Genomic DNA, 25,240 nt, shown 5'->3' with positions numbered 1-25,240 from the left:
TCCCCTCGGAAGATTTTAATAATGATTTGCTACTTGTAAACCAAATAGCTGTCAACACATTTTATTTGTTAACAGACTGGGCCAAATCAGGCCATATTGGCCTGATTTGGCCAATATGGCCAAATACGACCAATATGGTCGACCATATTGGTCGACCAATATGGTCGTTTTTGGCTCGGAATTTCCAAAAGCCATAGTTTACTGCAATAAAATGTCTTCTACTACTTGAGAAATACGCTTGACCTCCAATTATCCGTTTCAATGAATCCTCCTCAAATTTCCCAAGACCCCTGACTCGATACCATCCCACCAGAAAAACAAAAATGTACGATTTTTTTGTGGATGTTGTGCTGAATTATCTGTTTGGGTCTCCTATACATCTTGGCTTGGTTTTCCTTAAGATTTCTTGGGATTTTTTTTGCGTGGTAAATTCACCTTTTTCTCATCATCTAAATTTTCTATGATTAAAAAATTTTGATGCATGACTTTATATTTAATAATTATCATTGATTTGGAAATAAGTTTTGACGGTTGCTGTTGACTGACTATGCATTACCACGAATGGTTTAAACAGCTCGACAACTCTTATGGTTCTTTCACACCGCGCTGTAAAACCTTTCACATTAGTCCAACTTAAGACGGATGGGCTGCCGAGCTTCCGCCACATGGTGTGCATCTCGAAGGGTCACATGTGGCGCACTGCTCTGCCACGTGTGGTACAGTTCTGCCACGCTTGAAACAGCTCCCGCAACGCTTGGCATAGTTCTGCCACATTCAAGATACTTGTGCCGGGCTTGGGACGAACCAAATGTTGTATATTATTTCTTAAAGTGGACAACCCCTCATTTAAGACTTGTTACGTTGTTATACTTGTTATTCTGTCGTAACGTAGGCTGTGTTACGAGCTATGCATAGAATTTTACGGTACGCAAGTTTATGTTAAGCTATGGAAAAGTCAATATTGCAGCAAAAAAAGGAATTTCTGGATGAGCCATTAATAAATTTGGGAAATAAATTAGTAAACTCTTCGTATGAATCCTTTCACGCTTGATCAGTGCTTGAATCTTCATTTTTATTTTTAAACGGGTTGCTTATGGTGACTTGGTTGATTTTACAAGGGGATTGTGATGGTTTTATGGCTTTTTGTGTTAGCAAAATGTGAAAGGACTTTTTAAGCGTGAAAAGTTACAACGTAACGTAGCTTAACCACTTAACATAAAAAATAGCGGAAATAGTGTGAAGGCTTCTTTATTCTGTGATTGACATATTTTTCGGAAAAAATGGGCAAGTAATGAACTCTTAACGAGTAAATAGTCTCTATTTTCAATCGATATTAAAAATAAATCTGCAGAGCGAACCTTGCTTTTTTTATTATTTTAGCTCCTTTTTAAGATATGGTTTCATTCTATTGCACAGGCAAATAGCCTGTGCATGGTTTTCAACTGAAAAAAAAAGTTTTTTCAACTGAAATTAAGGAGCAATATTGAAACTTAAAACGAACAAAAATTATTCTGTATGTGGGGGGGGGCTATCCCTTCCTCATCACTCTTTTCACTAATGCCTTAAAGTTCTTTAAAAATATTTCTCACTCAAATTTAACCGTCCTTGTGTTTCAGGAGTCGTTCTTTAAGAATAGGGAGAAAAAGCTGAATTTTAGTGTCAAGAGCAAAGGTAAGGAAGTGGCAGCCTCCCTCATATACGTAATGATTTCTGTTCTTTTTACGTTTTAATGCTGCTTGTCACTTTCTATTGAAAGAAAATTGTTTTTTTTTTAGTTTAGTTTCTGACCGTCTTTCAAAATCATGCCGGGAAATCCTTCCTCCTCGTTTTAATTTTCCTGTGGAAAATTCACCCCAGAAACTTATTTTTCCCACGGGAAATGTTCCCTGTAAAATATCTCCCGCCAAAAATTCCCCCAATTTTTTGTATATTTTCGAATAACAAATACTTTACCTAAACAATAGGCAAATTACATAACTTACAGCCCTTTCTCCAGATACCGTAGTGGGCCAAGTCATCTCCAAAGGCAAAGTTGTTGGACCTTTCAACTATTCTGAGTGAAATAAATATAGGTAGGATATTACTGGTGAAAAGAGGGCCTGGGAGGGGGATTAATTGCCCTCTAATCTTTTTGGTTACTTGAAATGAGCCCGAGAACTTTTTACTTGTGTTCAAATGAGCGCTCTCCCGATATTCTAGGAATGTCGGTTCAATTCGATCAACACTGGGGAAAAAATAAACACGCATCCACGATCTTTCTTCTGGCACAAAGTTCAAAATTTCACGTTTTTATAGATAGGAGACTGGAACATGTGCAGGAGTGTTCCCTGATATCCTGAATCTGATGGTGTGATTTTCTGTGATAAGATCGCTTGACTTTTTGGGGGTGTTTCCTCCTTTTTTGAAAATCAGGCAAATTTTCTCAGGCTCGTAGTTTCTGATGGGTAATATTGAACTTAGAATTTCGGGTCTATTAGGCCGAGTCGCTCCTTACTAACAGTTTGTTACCACGAACTGTTTGAAAGGCTAAATTATAGGGGAAAAGGGAAATAAAAAAGGGAAAGGCTAAATTATAGGAAAACTAAAGGAGAAATACAAAGAAATAGGGGAAAAACGTAATCATAACATTTTTTTTGTGCTGGGTTGCCAGGCTACCCTCCCTACATATTTGTGGGATTTATGCTATTGACTTCTTTCGGTTGTTCATTAGTTGAATTTGATTTCTCTGTTTAGTTTTGCTGTCAAGGTTTTCCTGTCGTAAAAAACATTTGGTTGTTTTGGGATCCATTTTTAAGACAAAAATCAATATGGACTTCGTTTATTTATGAATAACGACTTTTCTAGAAATAAAGTTTTTATCCCCAAAAGCCTCATATATCATAAATTGGAAGTTTCATCCTCAAAGGTTTTCCATTATAAGTCTGACAGCTCTTTCTCTACAACTGGTTTATTGTCAAAAGCAGCGGACATACAATGGACTCTATCAGGAATTATTTTCCGTATATCCACACAAAGATTTTCGTAAAAAAAAGAACTATGTTACAAAGAAGAAAGAAGCACAGGAGGGGTCATAAGTTTTTATCTCCACCTTTGACATCCAATAGTTCTTACAATTTTTCGCATAAATTGCCTCTATTCGACGAATTTCAAAAATCATACTTCTTGGAAATTGCACCTCCTAAGCCAGGCCATATCAAGGGGGTTACGGGGTTTTACCCCCCCCCCCTCTGAAATTTCTACCCAAATCTGAAAAACATAACAAAAATGTATATAAGATAAATTTTTTATGTGTTCTTTAGTACCCCCTTCCCCCCTTCCCTTTTAAATTAGGTTATGAGAATACTTACTGATCAAACAGTTCGTGGTAACGAACTTTAAGTGAGGATCGACCCGGCTCAATAGTGACCGAAACTTTAAAATACAGAATTTTGATACCATTAGATACATTAAAAGAACTGGATTTTTATGCTGATTTCAAATATATAAGTTTCATCTAGTTTAATCTTACCCATCAGAAGTTAAGTAGCCTACCTGAGAAAATTTGCCTTATTTTTGAAAAAGGGGAAACACCCCCTAAAATTCATAGAACCTAAATGAAAATCACACCATCAGATTTGGCGTATCAGAGAACCCTACTGTAAAGGTTTCAAGCTACTATCTGCAAAAATGTGGAATTTTGTATTTTTGTCAGAAGAAAGATCACGGATGTGTGTTTTTTCTTTTCTTTTCTTTTTTTTCCAGGGGTGGTCGTATCGACTCAGTGGTCCTAGAATATCACGGGAGGGCTCGTTGAAACGGAAATTGAAAGTTCTAGTGTCCTTTTAAGTGACAAAAAACGGAGGGCAACTAGGCCCCCTCCCACGCTGATTTTTTCCCAGAGTCACCCGATGTAAATTTTGAAATAGCCATTTTGTTCAGCATGGTCTAAAAATATAATAACTATGTCTTTGAGGATGACTTAATCCCCCACAGTCCCTGGGGGAAGGGCTGCAAGTTATGAACTTTGTCCAATGTTTACATGTAATATTTGTTATTTGGAAATATACAGACGTTTTCAGGGGGGATTTTTTTTCTCGTGGTGTGGGGGGGAGGTGCGTGGAAGGATCTTTCCATGGAGGAAGTTTTCATGGGGGAAGGGACATTGGTATGAAAGAAGTGCCGGATTTCCCAGTGCTATTTAAAAAACGATCAGAAATTAAATAAAGAAAAACAAGGAACGACATTAAAACTTAAAACGAACAGAAATTATTCCGTATATGAAAGGGGCTGTTCACTCCTTAACGCCCTGCTCTTTACGCTAAATTTTTTTATTGTTTTAAAAAGTAGAGTTGTGAGAAAAAGTCAAACTAGCGTAAAAAGCGGGGCGCCGAGGAGGGTACAGCCCCTTTCATATACGGAATAATTTCTGATCGTTTTAAGTTTTAATGTCGCTCCTTACTTTCAGTTAAAAAAACTTGTTCTTTTTAATAATATTAGAAGATCGTCAGATCAGATACTAGTGATATTTATGAATAAATAAGAAATTAGGAAGAGAGAAACAATCAGTTTTTTTTTGCAATCAAACAGTTCGTGGTAACGAACTGTAAGTAAGGAGCGACCCGGCTCAATGGTAACCGAAACTCTAAAAAACGAGATTTTGATACCAATAGATACATCAAAAGAATCAGATTTTAATTCTGATTTCAAATATATAAGTTTCATTAAGTTTAATCTTACCCATCAAAAGTGACGTGCCTGAGAAAATTTGGTTGATTTTCAAAAAAAAGGGGGAAAGACCCCCTAAAAGTTATAAAACCTTAATGAAAATCACACCATCATATTCAGCGTATCAGAGAACCCTACTGTAGAGGTTTCAAGCTCCTATCTACAAAAATGTGGAATTTTGCATTTTTTGCCAGAAGAAAGATCACGGATGCGTGTTTATTTATTTGTTTGTTTGTTTGTTTGTTTTTTTTGTTTTTTTTTCCCCAGGGGTGATCGTATTGACCCAGTGGTCCTAGAATATCGTGGGAGGTCTCATTAGAACGGAAATTAGAAGTTCGAGTGCCCTTTTTAAGTGACCAAAAAAATGGAGGGCAGCTAGGCCCCCTCCCACGCTTATTTTTTTCCCAAAGTCACCCGATCAAAATTTTGAGATAGCCATTTTGTTCAGCATGGTCGAAAATATGATAAAAATGTCTTTTAGGATGACTTGATCCCCCAAAGTCCCCAGGGGGAGGGCTGAAAGTTATGAACTTTACTCAATGTTAACATATAGTATTGGTTATTGGGAAGTAGACAGACTTTTTCAGAGGAGATTTTTTCTGGTAGGTGGGGGAAGGAGCGGGGCGGGGGCTATATGGAAGGATCTTTCCATGAAGGAAGTTTTCATGGGGGAAGGGACATTGCTATGAAGGGGGCGCCGGATTTCCCAGCATTATTAAAGACAAAGATTAGGAATTAAATAAAAAAAAAACAAGTTTTTCAACTGATCAACTGATTGTGATTAAGAGGTCATTTTTAAAGAACTGGAAAAAATTCGAACATAGTTTAAAGAGCAGGGTATTGACTAGGGGGCGAACCCTCTAATATACGTGTTAAAAATTTATGAATATAGAAGTTCGTTACGTAAGTTAATTCTAAGTTACGTATATTTATTACTAATAAAAACGTTCGTAAATAAAATTAAACAAGTTTCGAGAAAGCCATTTAACCAAATATAATATTCAAATTTTTTTTTAATTATTCATGTACGTTGAGCAAAAAAAAAAACCTTAATTAATACAAAAACGTACAAAAATTAAATAAAAAACCAAGTTTTTTTAACTGAAAGTAAGAAACAACGTTAAGACTTAAAACTAACATAAATTATTCCGTATATAAAAGGGGCTGTCCCCTCCTCAGCGCATCGCTCTTTACGCTAAAGTTTGACTTTCTCACAACTCTATTTTTTTAAATAATAAAAAAACTTTAGCGTAAAGAGCGAGGCGTTGAGGAGGGGACAGCCCCCTTCATATACGGAATAATTTCTGTTCGTTTTAAGTTTTAACGTCGTTCCTTACTTTCAGTTAAAAAAAACTTGTTTTTTTTATTTAATTTCAACAAGAAATGTGGAGTATTTGATATATAGTCACCGAAAAGAATATTTTGTTTACCAAAAAGTCGAAGTTAGAAAAGAATGAAGCACTGATAATAGTTAATTAGTAAGGTTACTTTTTAAAAAACGAGATTTTTAACTGAAGGCTTTGTTATTTCCATAGATTACTGAAGCTACATATGCAATACAAGCAAACATTGCTTCAGTAAGTAAACATCTGAATCACTTGCTACGCAGGAAAGCGCAAAACAACTTCCGAAAATTTTAAATTTATTCAGGCAATTTCGTGTTTATAATTATTTATATTTATTTTCAGCATTACCGTGGTAGTTTGAAATCTCTTAACACTGGTATAATTACACTGTTAAATTATGGAAAACACGTGCCTCCGGCTGTCTCTCACGTAACTCTGGCGCATGAAATAGGACACAATTTTGGATCTCCAGTAAGTACCTAATTAAAATTGCTGTTAGAAATGTTTTTGGGAAACAGGACAGATTAGCTATCTTGTATTTGCATTTGAATTTGTCCTACTTTTCTTTTGGAAATCGTGTTTGCGCATTAAAATTAGGGAGGAAAAGAAATACGATATAGGAGTGATGTCCAAATTGTACCTATATGGGGCAATACTGCCATTAATGCCAGAGTCATGATTTGATCAAAACTGTTGATATAAAAAAAAGTTAAGATTTAAGAATGATCCGTTTTTTTCGCTGTTGTTAACGACATATTTGTACTACAGAAGCGGAAAATTGAAGTGACAAGAACATGGCTTGAAAAACCTATATTAACCCTAAATTGTTGTCAAATATTGTATACTTATGATATGACTGTTGGTGTAACACATATTAGCGCTTCTGACCTCTCTTGATCCCGGGGAAAAATCTTGATTAGCTCCCTACCGCTGTCTCACACACAATTTTCAGGCCAAACAATAAGGCATTTGATTTAGTAACAAAATCATTTTAAATTTTTTAATTAATCAATAATTTTTTGTAAGAATTTTTTAATTTATTTTATTTTATTAATCAATTGATAATTTATTAATTATTTTCATTTATTAGCTGCACCATCTACTTTACTTTAATAAAAAAAATTGAAAAATTACAAAAGCCTTATAACTGTTAGATTATTTATTTGAAATTTTGCGCCCCTTAAATTTTTGCACTCAGGGAAAATGCCCCTCTATTCCTCTCTTAAACTGCACACAGGAACCATTGGGGTAGCTGTCTTACCTCTTGTTCCCCGAATTCTCCTGATGCTTTCTAATGCTTTTCAAGAAAAAAATTTCTTCTTTCTTTTTTGATTTTAGCAGAGATAAATTCCTTTTCGGTTTTAGAAATTCCCTTTAGGTCTTTTTTTTATCCACTGGAATCACTCCTGATGCAAATTTACGCCATAAAGATAGGATAGAACACTTCTCTGTACCTATCTTCAAGATTGTCTGTCACAAGGTTATGTCGGATTTACGCTACATAATTCAGCTTTACACTGCAGATTTACAAATGTTCTCTTGTTTGAATTAACTAAAAAAAACTTTTTCCACAAAATAAGTTTTTCAAAGAAAAGAAAAGAACTTCATTAAACAAAAAATGAGCAAAAATAAAATCAAATAATCTACCAAGCCTGAAACTACCACAAACCAGCATCGATAAATAAATGAAACCCAAAACGAGCAGAAATTACAATAAATAACCAAGTCAAACTCAAAACGAGCAGAAAATAACATAAGTTGGGCTCAAAACCCCTATGCCTTCCCAAGGCCATAACATAATTTGCACTTTACTGAAAAAAATACAAATCAATGTGCATTGTAAGTTTAATATACATTTACTGATATTTAGTAATCAAAATCTTAATATTATTTGATTTATTAAAGTTATAAAAATATAAACATTTATATTTTTGGGTGGGGGGTTGTCATCCTCACAGACCTATTTTCCAGAACTTTCTACTACGTTGAATCAAATGGCTATCTGAAAATTTTGATTGAATGTGTTTGGGGGAATGGTGGGCGTGAGAGAGGGGTTGGTTACCCTCCAATCACTTTCAACTATTAAAGAGAGTACGAGACCTCTCAATTTCCAATTGAATGAGCCCATTTTGAAGGTTTCACAATAACTATATAATTAAAAACCTTATATACGCCCTGAGCATAACTTATAACCTTTACTCTGGGGACTCTTCGGGACTTGTCACCTTAAATGCATAATTTCCAGAACATTCAACTATGTGAACCAAATGCCCATCTCTAATCTTTTATTGTATGTGTTTGGGGAAATGCAGGCCGTGAGAGGGAGGTCTATCACTCTCCACTCACTTTAGACTATTAAAAAGGGCAATTTCAATTTCCAATCAAATGAGCCCCTTTTGAAATTTCTACATCAACAACAACTTTCTATATAAACCTTATATGCCCCCAGGGCACAAATTACAACCCTTGCACTGAAAGCTCTGATAGTTTTTTTTTATCCTAAAAGGCCTAATTTCCAGAACTTTTGGCGACGTTAAACAAAATGGATATCTCAAAATTTTAATTGGATGTGTTTGGGGAAATGGTGGGCGTGAGAGGGGGGTTAGTTGCCCATTTCAATAAAAACCTTATATGCCCCCAGGGCATAACTTATAACCCTTGCCCTGAAGACTATGGGGAGAGTGTCCTGCTTAAAGTTATAATTTCCCTGAACTTTAAACTTCGTGGAACAAAATGGCTATCAAGAAATTTTGATCGGATGTGTTTGGGGAAATGGTGGGCTTGGAAAGGGTGTTTGTTGCCTTCAAATAACTTTTGACTATTAAAAAGGGCACTAGCCATTTCAATTTTCAATCGAATGAGTCATTTTTGATGTTTCTAAGACTACGCGTTCAGTAAAAGCCTTATATGCCCCCAGGGCATAACTTAAAACCCTTGCCCTAAGGGCTGTGGGGCAGTGTCCTCCTCAAAAACATAATTTCTATCTGGAAATCCAAAACAATGAATAAAATGGCTATCTAAAAATTTTGATTGGATGTGTTTAGGTAAAAGGTGGGCAAGACAGGGGGGCTAGTTGACCTGAAATCACTTTCGACTCTTAAAAAGGGCACTAGACCTTTGAATTTCCAATCTAATGAGCCCTTTTTCAAGTTTCTACGACAAAGATTTCAATAAAAACTTATATGCCCCCAGGGCATAACTTATAACCCTTGCTCTGAAGACTGTGAAAATTGTACCTTTGAGCAAGAGCTCAAAGGTACAATTTCCTGAACTTTAACTGCGTGGAACAAAATGGCTATCTCAAAATTTTTATTGGATGTGTTTGGGGAAATGGTGGGCGTGGAAGGGGTGTTCCAATTGCCTTCCAATTAATTTCGACTATTAAAAAGGGCACAAGCCATTTCAATTTCTAATCAAATGAGCCCTTTTTGAACTTTCTACGACAACACGTTCGATAAGAACTTATATGCCCTCAAGGTATAACTTACAACCCATGTTCTGAGGGCTGTGAGGAGCTTGTCATCCTCAAAGACCTAATTTCCAAAACCTTAAAACTACGTTGAACAAAATGTCTATCTCAAAATTTTGTTTGGTTGTTTGCGGGGGAATGATGGGCTGGGGGGGGGCTAGTTGCCCTCCAATCACTTTCGACTATTAAACAGGGTACTAGCCCTTTGAATTTCGAATCGAATGAGCCTATTTTGAAGTTTCTACGTTAACACCTTCTATAAAAACGTTATATGCCCCCAGGCCATAACTTAAAACCCTTACCCTGAGGGTTGTGTGGGAGTGTCCTCCTCAAAAACATATTTTCTATATGGAAAACAACTACACTGAACAAAATGGTTATCTCAAAATTTTCGTTGGATGTGTTTGGGGGAATGATGGGCGTGGGGGGGGGGGCTAGTTGCCCTCCAATAACTTTCGACTATTAAAAAAGGTACTAGCCCTTTGAATATCATGAGCCTGTTTTGAAGTTTCTACGACAAAGCTTTCTATAAAAACCTTATATGCCCCTTGGGCATAACTTAAAACCCTTGACATGAGGGTTGTGGGGGGAGGGGCCTCCTCAAAAAAATAATTTCTATCTGGAGATCAACTACGCTGAACAAAATGACTATCTCAAAATTTTGATGGGATGTATTTGGGGGAATGATGTGCGTGGTGGGGGGGGGGTAGTTGCCCTCCAATCACTTTGGACTATTAAAAAGGGCACTAGCCACTCGAATTTCCAATCGAATGAGCCCTTTTCGAAGTTTCTATGACAACTCCTTCGATACGAAGTGCCCGGGTGGAGAAGTATACGATGTCCCGGGGGTAGGATCATAGGCAGCGCTTGCGCGCTGCCTATGATCCTACAAAAAGAATTGTTTCTCTGAAAAAAAAAAAACTCCAAGAGATGACCACTTTGATCGAAAGATATTATTTTAATTAATTCTTGTTAAAATTTCATTTCGTGTTTGACATTTTGAATCTAATTACATGATTCCATAATGGTCTACATTGTTAATCAATCTTATTTTTATGCATTTTAAAATCTTTTGTTAAACTCAGGGCTTCAAGCCCCGCATTTGAAAGGGTTCTGCGTTACCAGCAAATTGAAAAAAGAAAAAGATTTTGAAATTTAAAAGAAATTCTTTCTGACAATGAGGGATAAATTTTGAGTTATTCAAATAATTAAAAATATATTTATTTTAAGTTTGCATTGTTGGCTGATATTTATTATTGTACTTATTATTATATAATATATACTTTATGGCATAGAAAACTGATAACCGTAAAAGTTCATGTCAAATTTATTGAGTTAAATCGGGATAGTCTTATATTAGAGAGATTTGGCACTACGTACGTGAACTACTTTACGTAAGTAAACTACTATGCAGGTATGTTTTATTTGGGGTGCTACCATTTCGACTAACCGTCACAAGCACTAAACGTCATAACATCTAAATGGAAAATCCGTCAGAACCACTAACCGTCATAACATCTAAAAAAATGTTTAAGCTTATATAATAGTAATAAGTATATAATAATTTAGAAACAAATTTCGGCTTTATATTTGCATATCAGGGGGTGGGGGTAAAGCATAGCATATATTAAATACGTAACCTAACCTAACCTAGGTACCTTTTCCCCCCAAACCCCCAAAAACTGAAGTTTTTAAAATTTAGATGTTATGACGGTTAGTGGTTCTGACGGATTTTCTTGTCGATGTTATGATGGATTTTGTAGACGAAATGACGTTAGTGCTCCTGACGGTTAGATGTTATGGCGCCTTCCCTTTTATTTTAATATTTAGTATATAAACTGGGCCCAGCAATAAAAAAAAGATCAACCCAGTTCCGCACGTATTCAATCCGATCCTGCTTAAACTATTGCCAAGTGCAAATAAATTTTCAAGCTTTTTCTTTGTTAAAGGTACTCGCAAAAAAACGGCAGGTATGTAAAAAAGTGAAAGTTTTGTCAAATGTTTACGCAACTAAAGTGTGTTTAACTCAATGACTATGGGTCATGAGGTTAAATTGATCTTTTCGTGTACTTTAGTGCAAGACATCCAGATAGTCCACAATTTCTGAAATGTCCTTTGACATTTGAACTTCATGTGGCAAGGGGCTTTTTATGATTTCTGCTGTTTTAAGGGCTGGACTGCATATCCTTCCTGCTTCTTTTTTGTCTTGTTGTAGCTTTAAGAAAATAAATTTCTAGTCCTTCAGCCTCTTTCTGTCAGTCAGTTGAAAAGTTTTGTTAATATTTAGTTTGTCCGTCATATATAGCAAAGGGCTGTCGATCCTTGGGATATTATAAGGGCTCTCAATACTCGTGTTTTATACAGGACACACCCAAGAACTGAAGTTAGGTTAATCATTCTCGCTTCGTAATATACAGAATAATCACAGTCAACCCATTTTGTCTGCAGCCTCGCTATACCCCCTCTCCCCATCAAAATTATATATTTCCTATCTATTCTCCCAGTGCGTCTCAGTTGTTTCAACCCGTGTATCTGTAAATTGAATCAACTGTTATTTTACGGGTGGCAGAATGCATTGAAAACGTTTAATTTGGGCTATATATTTGCACATTAGGAAGGGTTGGGGGTAAAGTATGGCGAGGCTGCATGCAAAATGTGTTAACTATGATTATTCTGCATGTTATGAAGTAAGAATAATTAACCTAACTTCACTTCTTGGGCGGGTTCGGTATAATACCCAAGTACCCTTGGGATATTCCCCATACCTTGGGACCTCAGTCCTATGCTTAGGATTTTGGGAAAGGTATATATAAGAACTAATTTGGGAAAGATATATATAGCTATATAACACGTGAATGTCAATAAAAATCTAAGTGGCAAATCTTTTAGCTCGATTGAATGACAATCAGCTTTATTTCGAGACAGAAATGGTCATCAATGAATTGTGCCACCATCATAGAAAATAACTTAACATCCTGAAATTTATAGTTAGGGAGAAGCATATGCCCAAAGCCTTTCATCTCCATGTGCAAGGGCTTAGAAAATAGGTAGAGATATGGAAAAGGTGTACATGCAGGAATTTATTCCAATTTTCATTATTCTTTAAATATAGGTTATAATTATCAGCGATCTTTGATAATAATTTAGAAGAATTAAAAAAAATTGTAACGCAAAATTGTAACGAGATTACAATTTGACGAGAAATTGAAATAATATATTTTGAAGAAACTGTCTAGTGAGATAGTGTTTTTTAATTTGTTCTTATTTAGAAATGGCTCAATTGATTATTTTAAAAGAACGATAAAGTCTCCCAAAAATTTCAGAAAAAACACTCACCACCGAATTTACAGTTGGAAAAAACCCTTAAATGGGGATTTTCAGCTCCCCATCTAAAAAATAAATGACAATCGTAATTGGTAGCATTGGTGTGTCATTTCAACAAATGTTTTGTTTCTCACGTTTTTTTCTTGTTTAAAGAATCGGACCGAGACTACCATGGCAAAGTATCATAAGGGCACTAATAACGGCAATTCTGGGCGCTTTTTCCAAATTATATTGGGCTTACTGTGGCTAGGAAACTGGCCAATCTTCTCAAGAGAGGTATTGTCAAAAAATATCTTTGATGCAAATATGAACCTAACCAATCTCTTTGGCATTGTTCAAGACGCAACGCTACCACGCGTGACTAACCAATGTTATTTTCCAAGCTAATGAAGCTTGGGAGTTAGAAAAAAACCGTTAGCAGCATCTACTCAAGCTTTGAGTAAGTTAAATTGACAAGTAGCACCATTCTACTCACTCATCTTTGTGCCAGATCTGGAAAGGGATAAAGGGATTTTGTGCCAGATCTGGAAAGGGATATGCCATCCAGATCTGTGCAAGATCTGGATGGCATACTGTCTTCAGTATGCCATTTCTTAGAACGGCAGGGCTGGCAGGATGACTAGATGATCTTCAGATTGGCAGTATTAAGGGAATTGTTTGATATGAAAATGGTTCTATTTTCTGATTCGCCTTTTTTTCTTAAGATTCATTCATGTTACAGATATTATTCTGTATATTACGTTAATGGCATTGCGATGCCTAAGTAAAGAACCATTTATTTACCATTGCATTAACCTTGCATATAACCTCGCAACCTTGCAAATTTGACATATTACCTATGCTTTGTTGAAGCAACGATAGAAGAGATAATTTTTTTGACATTTATGTACCCATAGAGTTTCTGGTTTGGTTGCTTTTGTGATGATCCCGGGCAATTTTCTTCGTTTATAAAACGTCTATAACATAGTTTCTTTACAGATGTGGAAGCACTTTAACCAAAATCAATAAGATCTATCAGTTCATTTAGCACTTGCTTCTAGGATGAAATCATCTATAAGCTACAGGATTGGACAATACTCCCCCCCCCTTAAAGGCAAAGTTAAAACTCCAACTTTAATCCTTATCAAATTCGTTTCAAATTTAATAAACCATTTTGCTGGATGCTTATACCCATTCTGATCCCTTACAGAGTCAAACAGGCTCAAAACCTTGAAAAGGTACAACCAGAACAATTAACGACTTTCATGTTGAAAACTGACAACCCGTTGAGGTAGGTGTTCCGATTGTGAGGGCTGAGTAATCCCTTCTGCTCCACGGAGGTTGAATTGTTTGCGGATACCCAAAGATGAAATAAAAATCTCAAATCCTGCTTCCCATCAAGTGTTTTTGGGGATTTGACGTCTCTGTTTACAGTATGTCTTGAGAACAATAATCTAGGGTGCCCATTCTCCCATCCTCAAAGAGATTGCACAAGCTCCTAACTTCAAAATAGAAATAGGACATCAATGTTACTTATGACTGAGTTTGATTGAGATCTGACGAACCTTCTAGTAGATATCCTAAGGACAGAAATCTGGTGGGGCCAATTAATGAAAATTAAAGGAGGGACAAAGGTTTAAATTTAACATCGAGACGGGGCAATTTCTCTGAGTTGTTTTTCCATTTTTTTTTCAGTGAAACAAAAAAAAACGTTTTTACTTATAATAGGTAAGAACAGATATTTTTAGAAATGCACTAGGGTGGGGACAATACCCCCTCCCCCCCTGCCCACTTTAATTGAGAGCACTGCAAGAATCTAGGAACCCTCCTTAGCCTCAACCTGCAGTGGTCTGACTGTAACTGGACATCCAAAAGGCTAAACTTGGACATTACCTGTTAATTCCCGCTAAATTTAGCTGGGACTTTCTCGGAAAATTTGGCTGGACGTCCGTTTCTTGTACAGGCAATGATAACAAGAACTTAGTGACCTCCTTCCCCTGACCGTCACAAGAATTTAGCATCTGATTTGGATCTCCCTTTGTCCTTCCATAGAGATCGAATGTGAATATAATATCAAAAAGCATAACTAGGACAGCAGTTCTTACTTTCCAGTAGCTTTGATTCTTGTGTGACAATTCCTTCAGGTCCGAAGAGAAACGTTATCTGGAATGTCATCGGAGTTTATTTGCGCCAACTCATTTTTCAGCAGCTATTACTTTGATCGTAGTGATATAGTGATGGTTCATACTATACTAGTTCATACTAGTTCATAGCTCAAGGTATATTACGATCAGTAAGGAAGCGTAGGAACCAAATGGACCGTTCATAAGCCAATCTAACTAGGTTCAATTTTGATTTTCTTGGCGTTATATCACTTGGTCGACTTTGAACTATATGCAGTCGCAAGGATTCTTTCTAAAAGTGAGAATCAATACCAAAACCAAAAACGAAAAAACAATACGAAAAACCATATTCTTCGATTTATTGAAGTCAATTTGCTTTTCATTCTAATTTGCACTGAAGAAGAAAAATGAAGTTCTTGCACTGAGGAACTTCATTCTTGATACAGAAGTTCTCTTCGAAGAACTTTTTGTGTGATGCAAAATAAACCCTGACAGACCAATCCTTCTGTTGATCTTGCTTTGAAAGAGAAGATAAAATATGTAACGTTAGATAATCATGGAACTCGCTGGAACTAGCTGGGGAAATTTGCTGAGAGTTAATCAAAAACATATTCATGACAAATAGTTAAGATAACAGCGAAGTGATTTTGATAAATAAAAAGAAAACGGATCACCCTTAAAAATATATAACTAACAATCAGTTATTTATGGTGAAAATTAACCAAAGTGATTTGTTCTATGGGGTTCGAAAGGGGGACTATACAATGAAGGGACTATGGATACGGAAACACAGTAGAGGAAATATGGATGAACGAAGAGATTGTCTATAGAATATAAATTGGGAAAAGTAACGTAAACCCAGAACAATTCCTATATTTCGTGAAATTTTTAGAGACAATGTTTTCGAAACGTTAAATTTTCATCAAAATAAATCGCAAGATATTTGAAATGATCAGAACACATCAGCACTACATTATTAAGGTAAAGAGAGAAATGTTTGTTTTTTCCCACTCCGTGTAAAAAAAACAACAATACGTTGGCTTTTTTTCTGATTTAGCGACTGAAAACCTTTCTTGTACGAATTGCGTGTAGTTCAAAGTGGACTGATAAAATTACGGAAAACCATAGATAAATCTTTATGACATACCACAAAAGCAATATCATCAGCAAATATCATAATTTTTCAAAGTCTTACTGCCTCAGACAGGTCATTTATAAGAAATAGGGTCGGTCCAAGAACAAAACCTTGAGGTTTTGAGGCCACAACATATCGAATAAATACCAGAATGAATAACATTACTGCTATCCCAACACACAAGATATCTACAACGATAGTTACAATGAAAAAAAAATGTATAGGATCTGACAGATAATCAGACTGTGTAATTTCTTTATAAACAAATGAGGATCAACAGAATCAAAGGTCTTGACTAAATCAAGGAATATAGCTAAAGTATGATAATCCCTATCTCATCTAACCATAATCTCCATCAGGAATTGGTACATTGCAATATCCGGTTTTTTTCTGATCTTCTTTTTCAGCAAATCAGAAAAAAAAAACATTTAGAAGAGACAAGCAGCTAAAAAATGTGTGCAAATTAACTTTCTTAAAAGGTGTTTTTTTATGGAAATGTATCTTCCGAAAAGAATTCTCACATCTCATCATTCACTAGCAGTAAATTTTATAGGAATATTATTTACTTGTTTTCTGTTCTCTTCGAGAATAATTGTCTTAAAAAAAAAAAAAAAATTCTATGTAAAAAGAATGCTTTGCTATTGATCAGACTCAGCACTTTATTCCTATTAGTAGGCTAGGAGATGAAAAAAGGGCAATCAATAAAATAGACAGTAAGAAAAGGGTGCTCCTGACTTAGAACAAGATATGCCATTACGCTGCCATATTAGATGTTGGAAATTTAATTAAAGGTCTTGTCTACTTTTCTGATAACTTCTAATGATAGGCAATGAAAGCTTTTATGGTGAATAGTGAGTGGTAGATATTGAATTCTTTAAAGTCGTAAATATTCTAGGACGGAACGCTGTAAAGCCTATTCACACAGCCTGTGCTGAACCTGAAATTCATTTAAGAAATTATTGCTAAATCGTTTTGCATTTACGGACTTCCTACTTTTTTTCAATCTTTGATTTCAGAACGGGGAGGGTTTAAATACTGAAAAACTATTTTTCTTTAGCCTTAAAAAACGTACTTCTGCCCCTTTTCTCTAATGTATGGCACAATATTATTTATATGGCACAATATTAATGTATGGCACAATATTATTATTAGTTCTGCTATTGCTTGATTCCAAGTCCTGAAGCATTTTTGGAATTTACTTTCTTTTGATCAGTTTGGTAAAATTTAGCTTGAAAATACAATCTTCAGCCTACTTTTAACAAAAATTCAAATTGTGCACAAATTGAAACTCAGGGAATTTCACCCTCCAAATTTGCAGTGTTATGGCATGGGCCATAGGCCTTTATATACGTCTGCATGGATTTCTTCTTTGACGATCATGATCTTATTATCCTATATAAACTGAAGAATTTGTTTTCCCTATATTTTTTTATGGTCTTTTTTGAGAGAAAATAAAAAAAAAGTTTTTTTTTAACTGAAAGTAAGGAGCGACATTAAAACTTAAAACGAACAGAAATTATTCCGTACATGAAAGAGGCTGTCCCCTCCTCAACGCCTCGCTCTTTACGCTAAAGTTTTTCATTTTTTAAAAAAAAATAGAGTTTTGAGAAAGTTAAACTTTAGCGTAAATAGCGAGGCGTTGAGGAGGGGACTGCCTCTTTCATATACGGAATAATTTCTGTTCATTTTAAGTTTTAATGTCGCTCCTTACTTTCAGTTAAAAAAAACTTCTATTTTTTTTTTATTTAATTTTTGAACGTTTTTGAAAAAATGCATGTTTTGATCTTGGCTCACCGTATATGCATAATTAAAACAAAATTTGCATATTAATTTACTTTTTTTTTTCTTTTTTTTTTCATCAACCACTATTTCCCCCGATATATAAATTAATTTTACCCCCATCCCCCAAAATAACAAAATAAAAAAAAAAGAAAAAAAAAGAGAGAGATAGAAATGAAAAACTCAACCTTTACAAAAAAAAAATACTAATAGGTAGAATGTCTCATTATCCCTTCACTTCATTTCCTTTACCTTTATTAATCATCTTACCTTTCCCCTTTGGCTGCTCAATTCTCTTTAAACTTTATCTTTATCCTACTTTTTAAAACTTCTCAAAACTCTTTAAAACTTTATCTTTATCCTACTTTTAATACTTATTTCTTTGTCATTCTTTTATTCCTTTTTTAAATAACAACAATTCAATTTCTAATTAAAATTTCTTACAAAAACTTTTTTTTTCTCTCTTTCTTTTCCTTTTCCCCCCTTTCTTCTCTTTTTTCCCTTCCTTCTCTTTTTTCCTCTTTTTTCTTTCTTTCTCCTCCCCTTTTCTTTTTTTTTAGTCTGTTCTATACACCTTCACTTTTTTTATTTATTTTTTCATTTCATTATATTTACTAGCCTATCCCACTGAACTCTTACCTTTTTCATAACCTCTGTTGGGTTCGTATCTTTCATTTTCGCTTTCCAAACATAATAGCAGAAATGTGTGAAAATTTATGTCAAATCTTCGTGCTTTTCCGCTTGATTGGTTTCCATGCATAATTTTAATTCTGAAATCTTTTCTGCGTTGACCAGGTCCTCATTTTTTGGTATTTTACTACTTAACGGTTGTTTAAATTCATATAATTCTGTTTTTACGCTTATGCACTGAAGAATTAAATGTTCAAGCGTTTCAATTTGATTTCCACACCTTCCGCACATTCCAGTCAACTTGGTGGGGTCTATCCTATGTTTTCTCTCTTCAGTTCGCAGTATTTTGTGAACTTGGAAAAACGCATGCTCTTTAACCTTCGGTGGTAAGAAACTAGAGTGTATCAGGTCGAAAAATTTTTTCAGTTTTTCATCGTCAAGATCACTCGTCTCTCGAGTTTTCGCTGGAGGTAGGTTTTCCTGCGAAATGAACCATTGTTTCATATCCTTTTTGTTGATTTTTTTGCTATCAGGGTCTGCGATCCTTTTTTCCAGCAATTCTTTAACAGTTCCGAAATGTTTTTTTACCGAGTTTGGACAGTCACTTCTTTCATTTCTTACCCATGCGTTATACCAATTTTTCATAGGGTTTGTTTCTTCAAAATAAATTTCTTCGATTATTGTTTTCATGTAAAGTTCTTTTATCTTGGATTATGTGTTAATTATTTGTAGTCCTCCTTGGCTTTTCAGTAGAAACATATCTGTAAGTTTAAGCTTTGGAGGGGGTTTTCCGTACCAGACGAACTGATATATCATTGATTTTATTTTCTTCTGTATGCCTTTTGTGGGGTTTGATACTGAAGCGAAATACCATATCACTGGACAACAGTAAGTATTAACGTATTGAGCTTTTTGAAATATTGTGAAGGCTCTTCCATAGCCGTAAGAGAGTGCCGATTGAAACTTCTGCAATGTTTTAGCCCAGTTTACTTTTTCAGTCTCTTTCCATGTTTTTCTCCATTGAATACCTAAAACCTTTATTTCATCTTTCCTTTCTATCCCGCCAATAAACTGAGGTTCTTCTTCGCTTAAACACAGGACTTCGCATTTTTCTTTGTTTAATTCTAGTTTGAACAAATCGCAATACTTAGTTATGCAATGCAGAGCACGTAAATAATCCATGTCTGTTTCCGTGAAAGTCGTGAGGTCGTCGACAAATCCTTCTCGCTTTTTTTGGGTCCCTCCTATCTCTATTCCTTGTATCTCTTGCTTCAAATATCGCAACAAAGGGTCAATATATATTTCGAACAATAAAGAGCTTAATGGGCATCCCTGTCTCACTCCTGTCTCTGCTTCAAAGCTATCGCTTTCCATATTACCTATTACAATGATCTGTTCTATTTTCTCCAAGGTCTTTTTTATCCATTCGATAAACTCTTTACAGAAACCGTATGCCACTAGTATGATAAGTAGGATTGTTCTTCTTATTTTGTCAAATGCTTTTCGAATGTCAAAGCTTGTTATTCTGTATTTCCCTTTTTTCTTCTTTTTTTCTATCACGTGTATTACGTTTCGTATGGCTCTTAGAACATGAGCTGTTTTCCGTCCATCTAATCCTCCTTTTTGTCGCTTACTTAGCAACTTAGCATGTAACTTTTTTAGGCGGTTTGCAAGAACTTTGGTGAGAATCCGATAGTCGGAGTTTGTTAAATTTACAGGTCTCCAGTTCTTCAGTTCTTCAAGATTTCCTGACTTTGGTAGGAGCTTCATTATTCCAATGCAGCTAATTTTTTCTTCGGGGCTATTTAGCATCTCGTTGAACATTTCAGACAGAATCGGGGCTATTTCATTTGCATGATGCTTATAAAATTCGTAAGGTATACCATCTCTGCCCGGTGATTTGTTATTTCTCGTTTCCGATAATGCTTTTTTTATTTCTTCTGCAGTTATTTCGCTTATTAGCATTTCATTCTGTTCATCAGTTACTTTTGTTATAGTGATTTCCTCAATAAATTCTCGTACCTTCTTTTACTCGTCTTCGGTTTCTTCTTTTTCTTTCTTGAACACATTTTGGTAATAATCTCTTGCTTCGTTTAATATATCATTTTCGTTTTCAAGGACTTCCCCTTCTTGATCTATTATTCTTCTCATTTGTTGTTGGCTTATTTTTTTCTTCTCGCGGCACATGAGAGTTGTTGTTAACTGTTCGTTTTGAATATGTTCATCTATTTTAGTTCTTATTTTTATAGCTTCTGACCGCTTATGCTCAACCTCTCTTATCTCTGCTAGAGCCTCAAAATATTCCTTGTTTGAGTTTTTCCCTGCATTTATCTCTTCTTTTAGCTGGTAAACTACTTTATATAGAAAGCTGACGTGTTTCTCTTCAAACCTTGTTTTATCCCGAAAGATTTGTTGGGCCATTTTTGTAATCGCTGGCTTAGCTACCTTTTCCCAATGTTTCGGAAGGCTACTTTTCTCGACAGTTTTCAGTACCTCTAATATCTTTTCTGTTGCGTTTGTAAAATCTTTGTTTCTCAGTACTTCAGTATTCATCTTCCATGACAAATTTCTGAAAGAAGATTTTTTTCTCTCGTTGTTTTTTAATGTGGCAATCACAGCTTGATGGTCGGAAAACGGTGCAATTTTGTTCTCGATTTTGTCTATTTGTGGAAGGATCTCACTTGACGTGTATATGCGGTCGAGTCTAGCTCCTCCTCCGTACGCCGTCCAACTTATCCTAGTGAAACTCCTTGTATTCACTTTTTCTTTCCGAACGTCTAGAAAGCCTGCATCACGCCCGAATCGTTTCAGTGACGAGCAAATATTATCACTTTGTGCTATAGCATCTTGCTTGTCTGTTATGCAGTTAAAATCTCTAAGGAAAACTGTGCTTTCAATATCTTTAAGTATATATGGGGCTATTTTTTCTTCGAAGAATACTTCTCGTACTTTTTTGTTTTGCGACGCAGATGGAGCATATATGTTGACAAATTTGCACCCACCTATCTCACCTGATAATTCTCCCGTCTGTATCGGTTCGAACTTCTTTTACCTGGAGGTTTTCTTTATATACTATCGCCACGCTTCCTCCATCCTCATTGCAATTCTTAAAATACTTATATTCAGGTTCTAAACCTTTTAATTTGCTTGTGTCGTTCTCTTGTATAAATGCTAAGTCTATTCTTTCTTTTAGTAGATACCCTTTTAGCATTACTTGTCTACTTTTTTGCTTTATTCCATTTACGTTCAAAGTTGCGAATTTTTTGGAAACTCTTGCTGACTTATCACCACGTCTTCTGCATTTTCTCTAGTTCTTGCTTTCTTGGTTTCTAATCCTTCTACTGACGAGAAAGACGTCTCAGCGTAATCGATTAGTTCCAAAGCCTGTCTTGCCGAAGGGCTGTTGCTGCTCTGTACGATTTCTTCCACACTATCTATCATACCTTCGATGCTTTCAAGTCGGCTTGAAAGTTCAGCTTGACCTGTCAGTGACTCTGTTCTTTGCGATCTTTTGTTCCTTTTCATACCCCTAGTGAATACTCCCGGCAGTGAGCTACTCCTGCTGCGAGCTTCTTGGAACTCTTCATCTTCGCTCTCAGTATCTTGTCCTTTTTTCTCCAGTTTCCTTTTTCTTTCTATCTCGTCCTTGTATTCACGGGTCGTTTTCCGCTTTTCCGATCTTGCGAGTTCCTGTTTCATTTTCTCCATTTAGCGATCTATTTTTTCTTCCTGATTCTTACGCGCATTTGTCTTTTCCTGTCCATTTTCTTTTTCTTTGGGTCTGAGGCTGGTTTTGTTTGCAGGTTGTTTTTCCGGCCGCACGTTGCTTTGGCTACTAACGGCATTAGGGCCACTTGGTTCGGATCTTATATTTCTTTGCGACCTCAGTTAGGAAAAAGGACACTGAGCTGCTAAATGTCCTGTTTCATCACATATAATGCAAGTTTTGATTTGGCCATCGTACCATATCCGCATTCTCATTCCATTTACGAAAATGAAAGAAGGGATGTTCTTATCTATTCTCATGCTTGCTATTGCTCTTGTTTTGGCTGTTTCGAGATATCCGTCACCAGAGTAATACTCCCGTTTGTATGAGAAAACCCTACCATACCTTTCCAATGTCTCTTGGATATCTAACAACTCCATTTCTAGCGGCATTCTTTCTATTTTCACGAAAGTGGGTTTTGTTTCGCAATTTTCGACGTATACAAATCTTTCATCAAATGATAACATTCCGTCTTCAGTTTTAGCGAGGAACTTTTGGAGCTCGTTGCTAGTGGTGAACTTCACATACATATTTTTTCTATATCGCAGCCCTGATTCGTCTATACCTATCAGGTTCTCTTTTTCGACTCCATAATGTTTCAGCCACCTGTGTACTTCTACCTCCAAAGGTACATCTCCATCCCGGAAAGCCGCAAAGCTCAGAAACGCAGTGTTTGTTCGTACATACCTTGCTGGTACCCCTCCTGGTTGTTGCGTCATTCTTTTTTTTTTTTTTTTTTTTTTTTTCAATTTACTTTTATTTGGTTAAATGGTTTTCTCGAAACTTGTTTAATTTTATTTACGAACGTTTTTATTAGTAATAAATATACCTAACTTACAAATTAACTTACGTAACGAACTTCTATATTCATATATTTTTAATACGTGATATTAGGGAGTTCGCCCCCTAGTTAATACCTTGCTCTTTAAGCGAAAGTTCGAATTTTGTTCCAATTCTTTAAAAATGACCGCTTAATCACAAAGGCCGTTAATTAGAATAAATAGCTCTTATGAAAGTACTACCCAATCATATATGTAATATTTTCTGTTCGTTTAAAGTTTTGATGTTGCTGCTGTTGCAGTTGAAAAACTTGTTTTTTTTTATATTTAATTTCTGATCTTTTTTTAAATAATGCTGGGAAGTCCGGCGTCCCCTTCATAGCAATGTCCCTTCCTCCATGAAAACTTCATTCATGCAAAGATCCTCCCACATAACCCCCGACCCCCCACCCCCCACTACCAGGGAAAATCTCCCCTGAAAACGTCTGTATACTTACCAATAACCAATTCTATATGTTAACATTGGGTAAAGTTCATAACTTTCAGCCCTCCCTCCGGGAACTTCGGGGGATTAAGTCATCCTAAAAGAGATACTTATAATATTTTCGAACATGCTGAACAAAATGGCTATCTCAAAATTTCGATCGGATGACTTTGGGAAAAAAATGAGCGTGGGAGGCGGCCTAGTTGATTTCCATTTTTTTTGGTCACTTAAAAAGGGCACTAGAACTTTTAATTTCCATTCCAATGAGCCGTCCCACGATATTCTAGGACCACTGGGTCGATACGATCACCCCTGGGAAAAAAAAAACAAATAAACACGCACCGTGATCTTTCTTCTGGCGAAAAATGTAAAATTCCACATTTTTGTAGATAGGAGCTCGAAACCTCTACAGTAGGGCTCTCTGATACGCGGAATATGATAATGTGATTTTCATTAAGGTTCTATAACTTTTAGGGGATCTTTCCCCCTTTTTTTGAAAATCAGCCAAATTTTCTCAGGCGCGTAACATTTGATGGGTAGGACTAAACTTGATGAAACTTATATATTTGAAATCAGCATTAAAATCTGGTTCTTTTGGTGTATCTATTTGTATCAAAAATCCGTTTTCTAGAGTTTCGGTTACCATTGAGCCGGGTCGCTCCTTACTTACAGTTCGTTACCACGAACTGTTTGATTGCTATCTCTCACAAGTCATGTGCACCAGGCGATTCATACCAAGAGTGTCGAAACTGTGAAGTGTTTCGGGGGAGTGATAAGTGTTTTCGGGACTGTCCCAAGCGTAGCGGAGCTGTCTGGCACATGTGTTGTTCCGTGATGCACACCTAATGGTGGGAATTAATTCCCCTCCTCGGGTCTTTAAGACACATTTGTTACGAACTGTCGTCACCAGTAGGATTTAAACCCGTCATTTCATACGGGCTAAAAAATGTCTTAATCAGCTAATTCAGGATATGTCCATGAATTTTTGTATCTGGCTGGGTAATTAGGGTTGACGCTCCCGGGATTTAGATTTTTCACAACATATTACCAGGAAATATATACAAGTTGCAAGAAATAGGAAAGCACACACTTTACTAGCAAATTTCCAATTTTGGAAAAAAATCCTTATTCGTTTCCAACATTATTTTTTAAAGAAACAATGGACGACTCGAATTAAATAGTTGTGCAATTTATCTATTTTATTTAGAACGGACTCTTAAAACACGAGAAACATCTTAGGAGAGGCTTTATTTCGAAGGGGAGGGACACACTCCTAAACTGACCGCATCTAAAAGGTAAAACAAAGACCGCATCTATAGGTAAAATTCTACTTTGATCATAATTTAATTTTTTTTTTTTCAGCACGATCCAGAGAACAATAAAGACTGCACTCCTGGTGGAGAAGACGGAAATTATATTATGTTTGCCCGCGCTACTTCAGGAGACAAGAAGAACAATAACAAGTTTTCTCCCTGCTCTCTAAGAAGTATAAACGGTGTCCTTAATACAAAAGCAAGGGACTCGAGAGGATGCTTTACAGGTCTGTGAACTCTTCTGACTATGTTCCCATGATTGAATTAATTTAATTTACTTAAGATTCAGAACAGTACGGCAACTGTGCTTTAGGAAGAAATAAAACAATTGAGGTTGAAATTAATATTATATTAATAGATAATAAAGGATATCTTATACATAAATATACAAATTAAATATGGCGAACAA

General features: G+C 35.8%; 1 protein-coding gene across 3 annotated transcripts in view; it reads left to right on the top strand.

Moving 5' to 3' along the window:
* The window catches only part of Kul (Kuzbanian-like), a 314,434-nt gene that overhangs the window by 217,803 nt on the left and 71,391 nt on the right, over positions 1-25,240 (top strand). For all 3 annotated transcript variants that reach the window (XM_089094817.1, XM_089094816.1, XM_089094818.1), the window contains exons 9-10: positions 6,393-6,521; positions 24,881-25,058. In XM_089094817.1, the coding sequence (XP_088950943.1) occupies positions 6,393-6,521; positions 24,881-25,058 (307 nt within the window). The remainder of the gene's footprint in view (positions 1-6,392; positions 6,522-24,880; positions 25,059-25,240) is intronic.

The sequence above is a fragment of the Artemia sp. Qi Xiang Cuo genome, chromosome 9 (assembly GCF_049724085.1).
Source record: "Artemia sp. Qi Xiang Cuo chromosome 9, ASM4972408v1, whole genome shotgun sequence".
Classification (NCBI taxonomy): domain Eukaryota; kingdom Metazoa; phylum Arthropoda; class Branchiopoda; order Anostraca; family Artemiidae; genus Artemia; species Artemia sp. Qi Xiang Cuo.
Note: the sequence above shows the minus strand (reverse complement) of the source record. Positions and strands in the feature narration are given on the sequence as shown.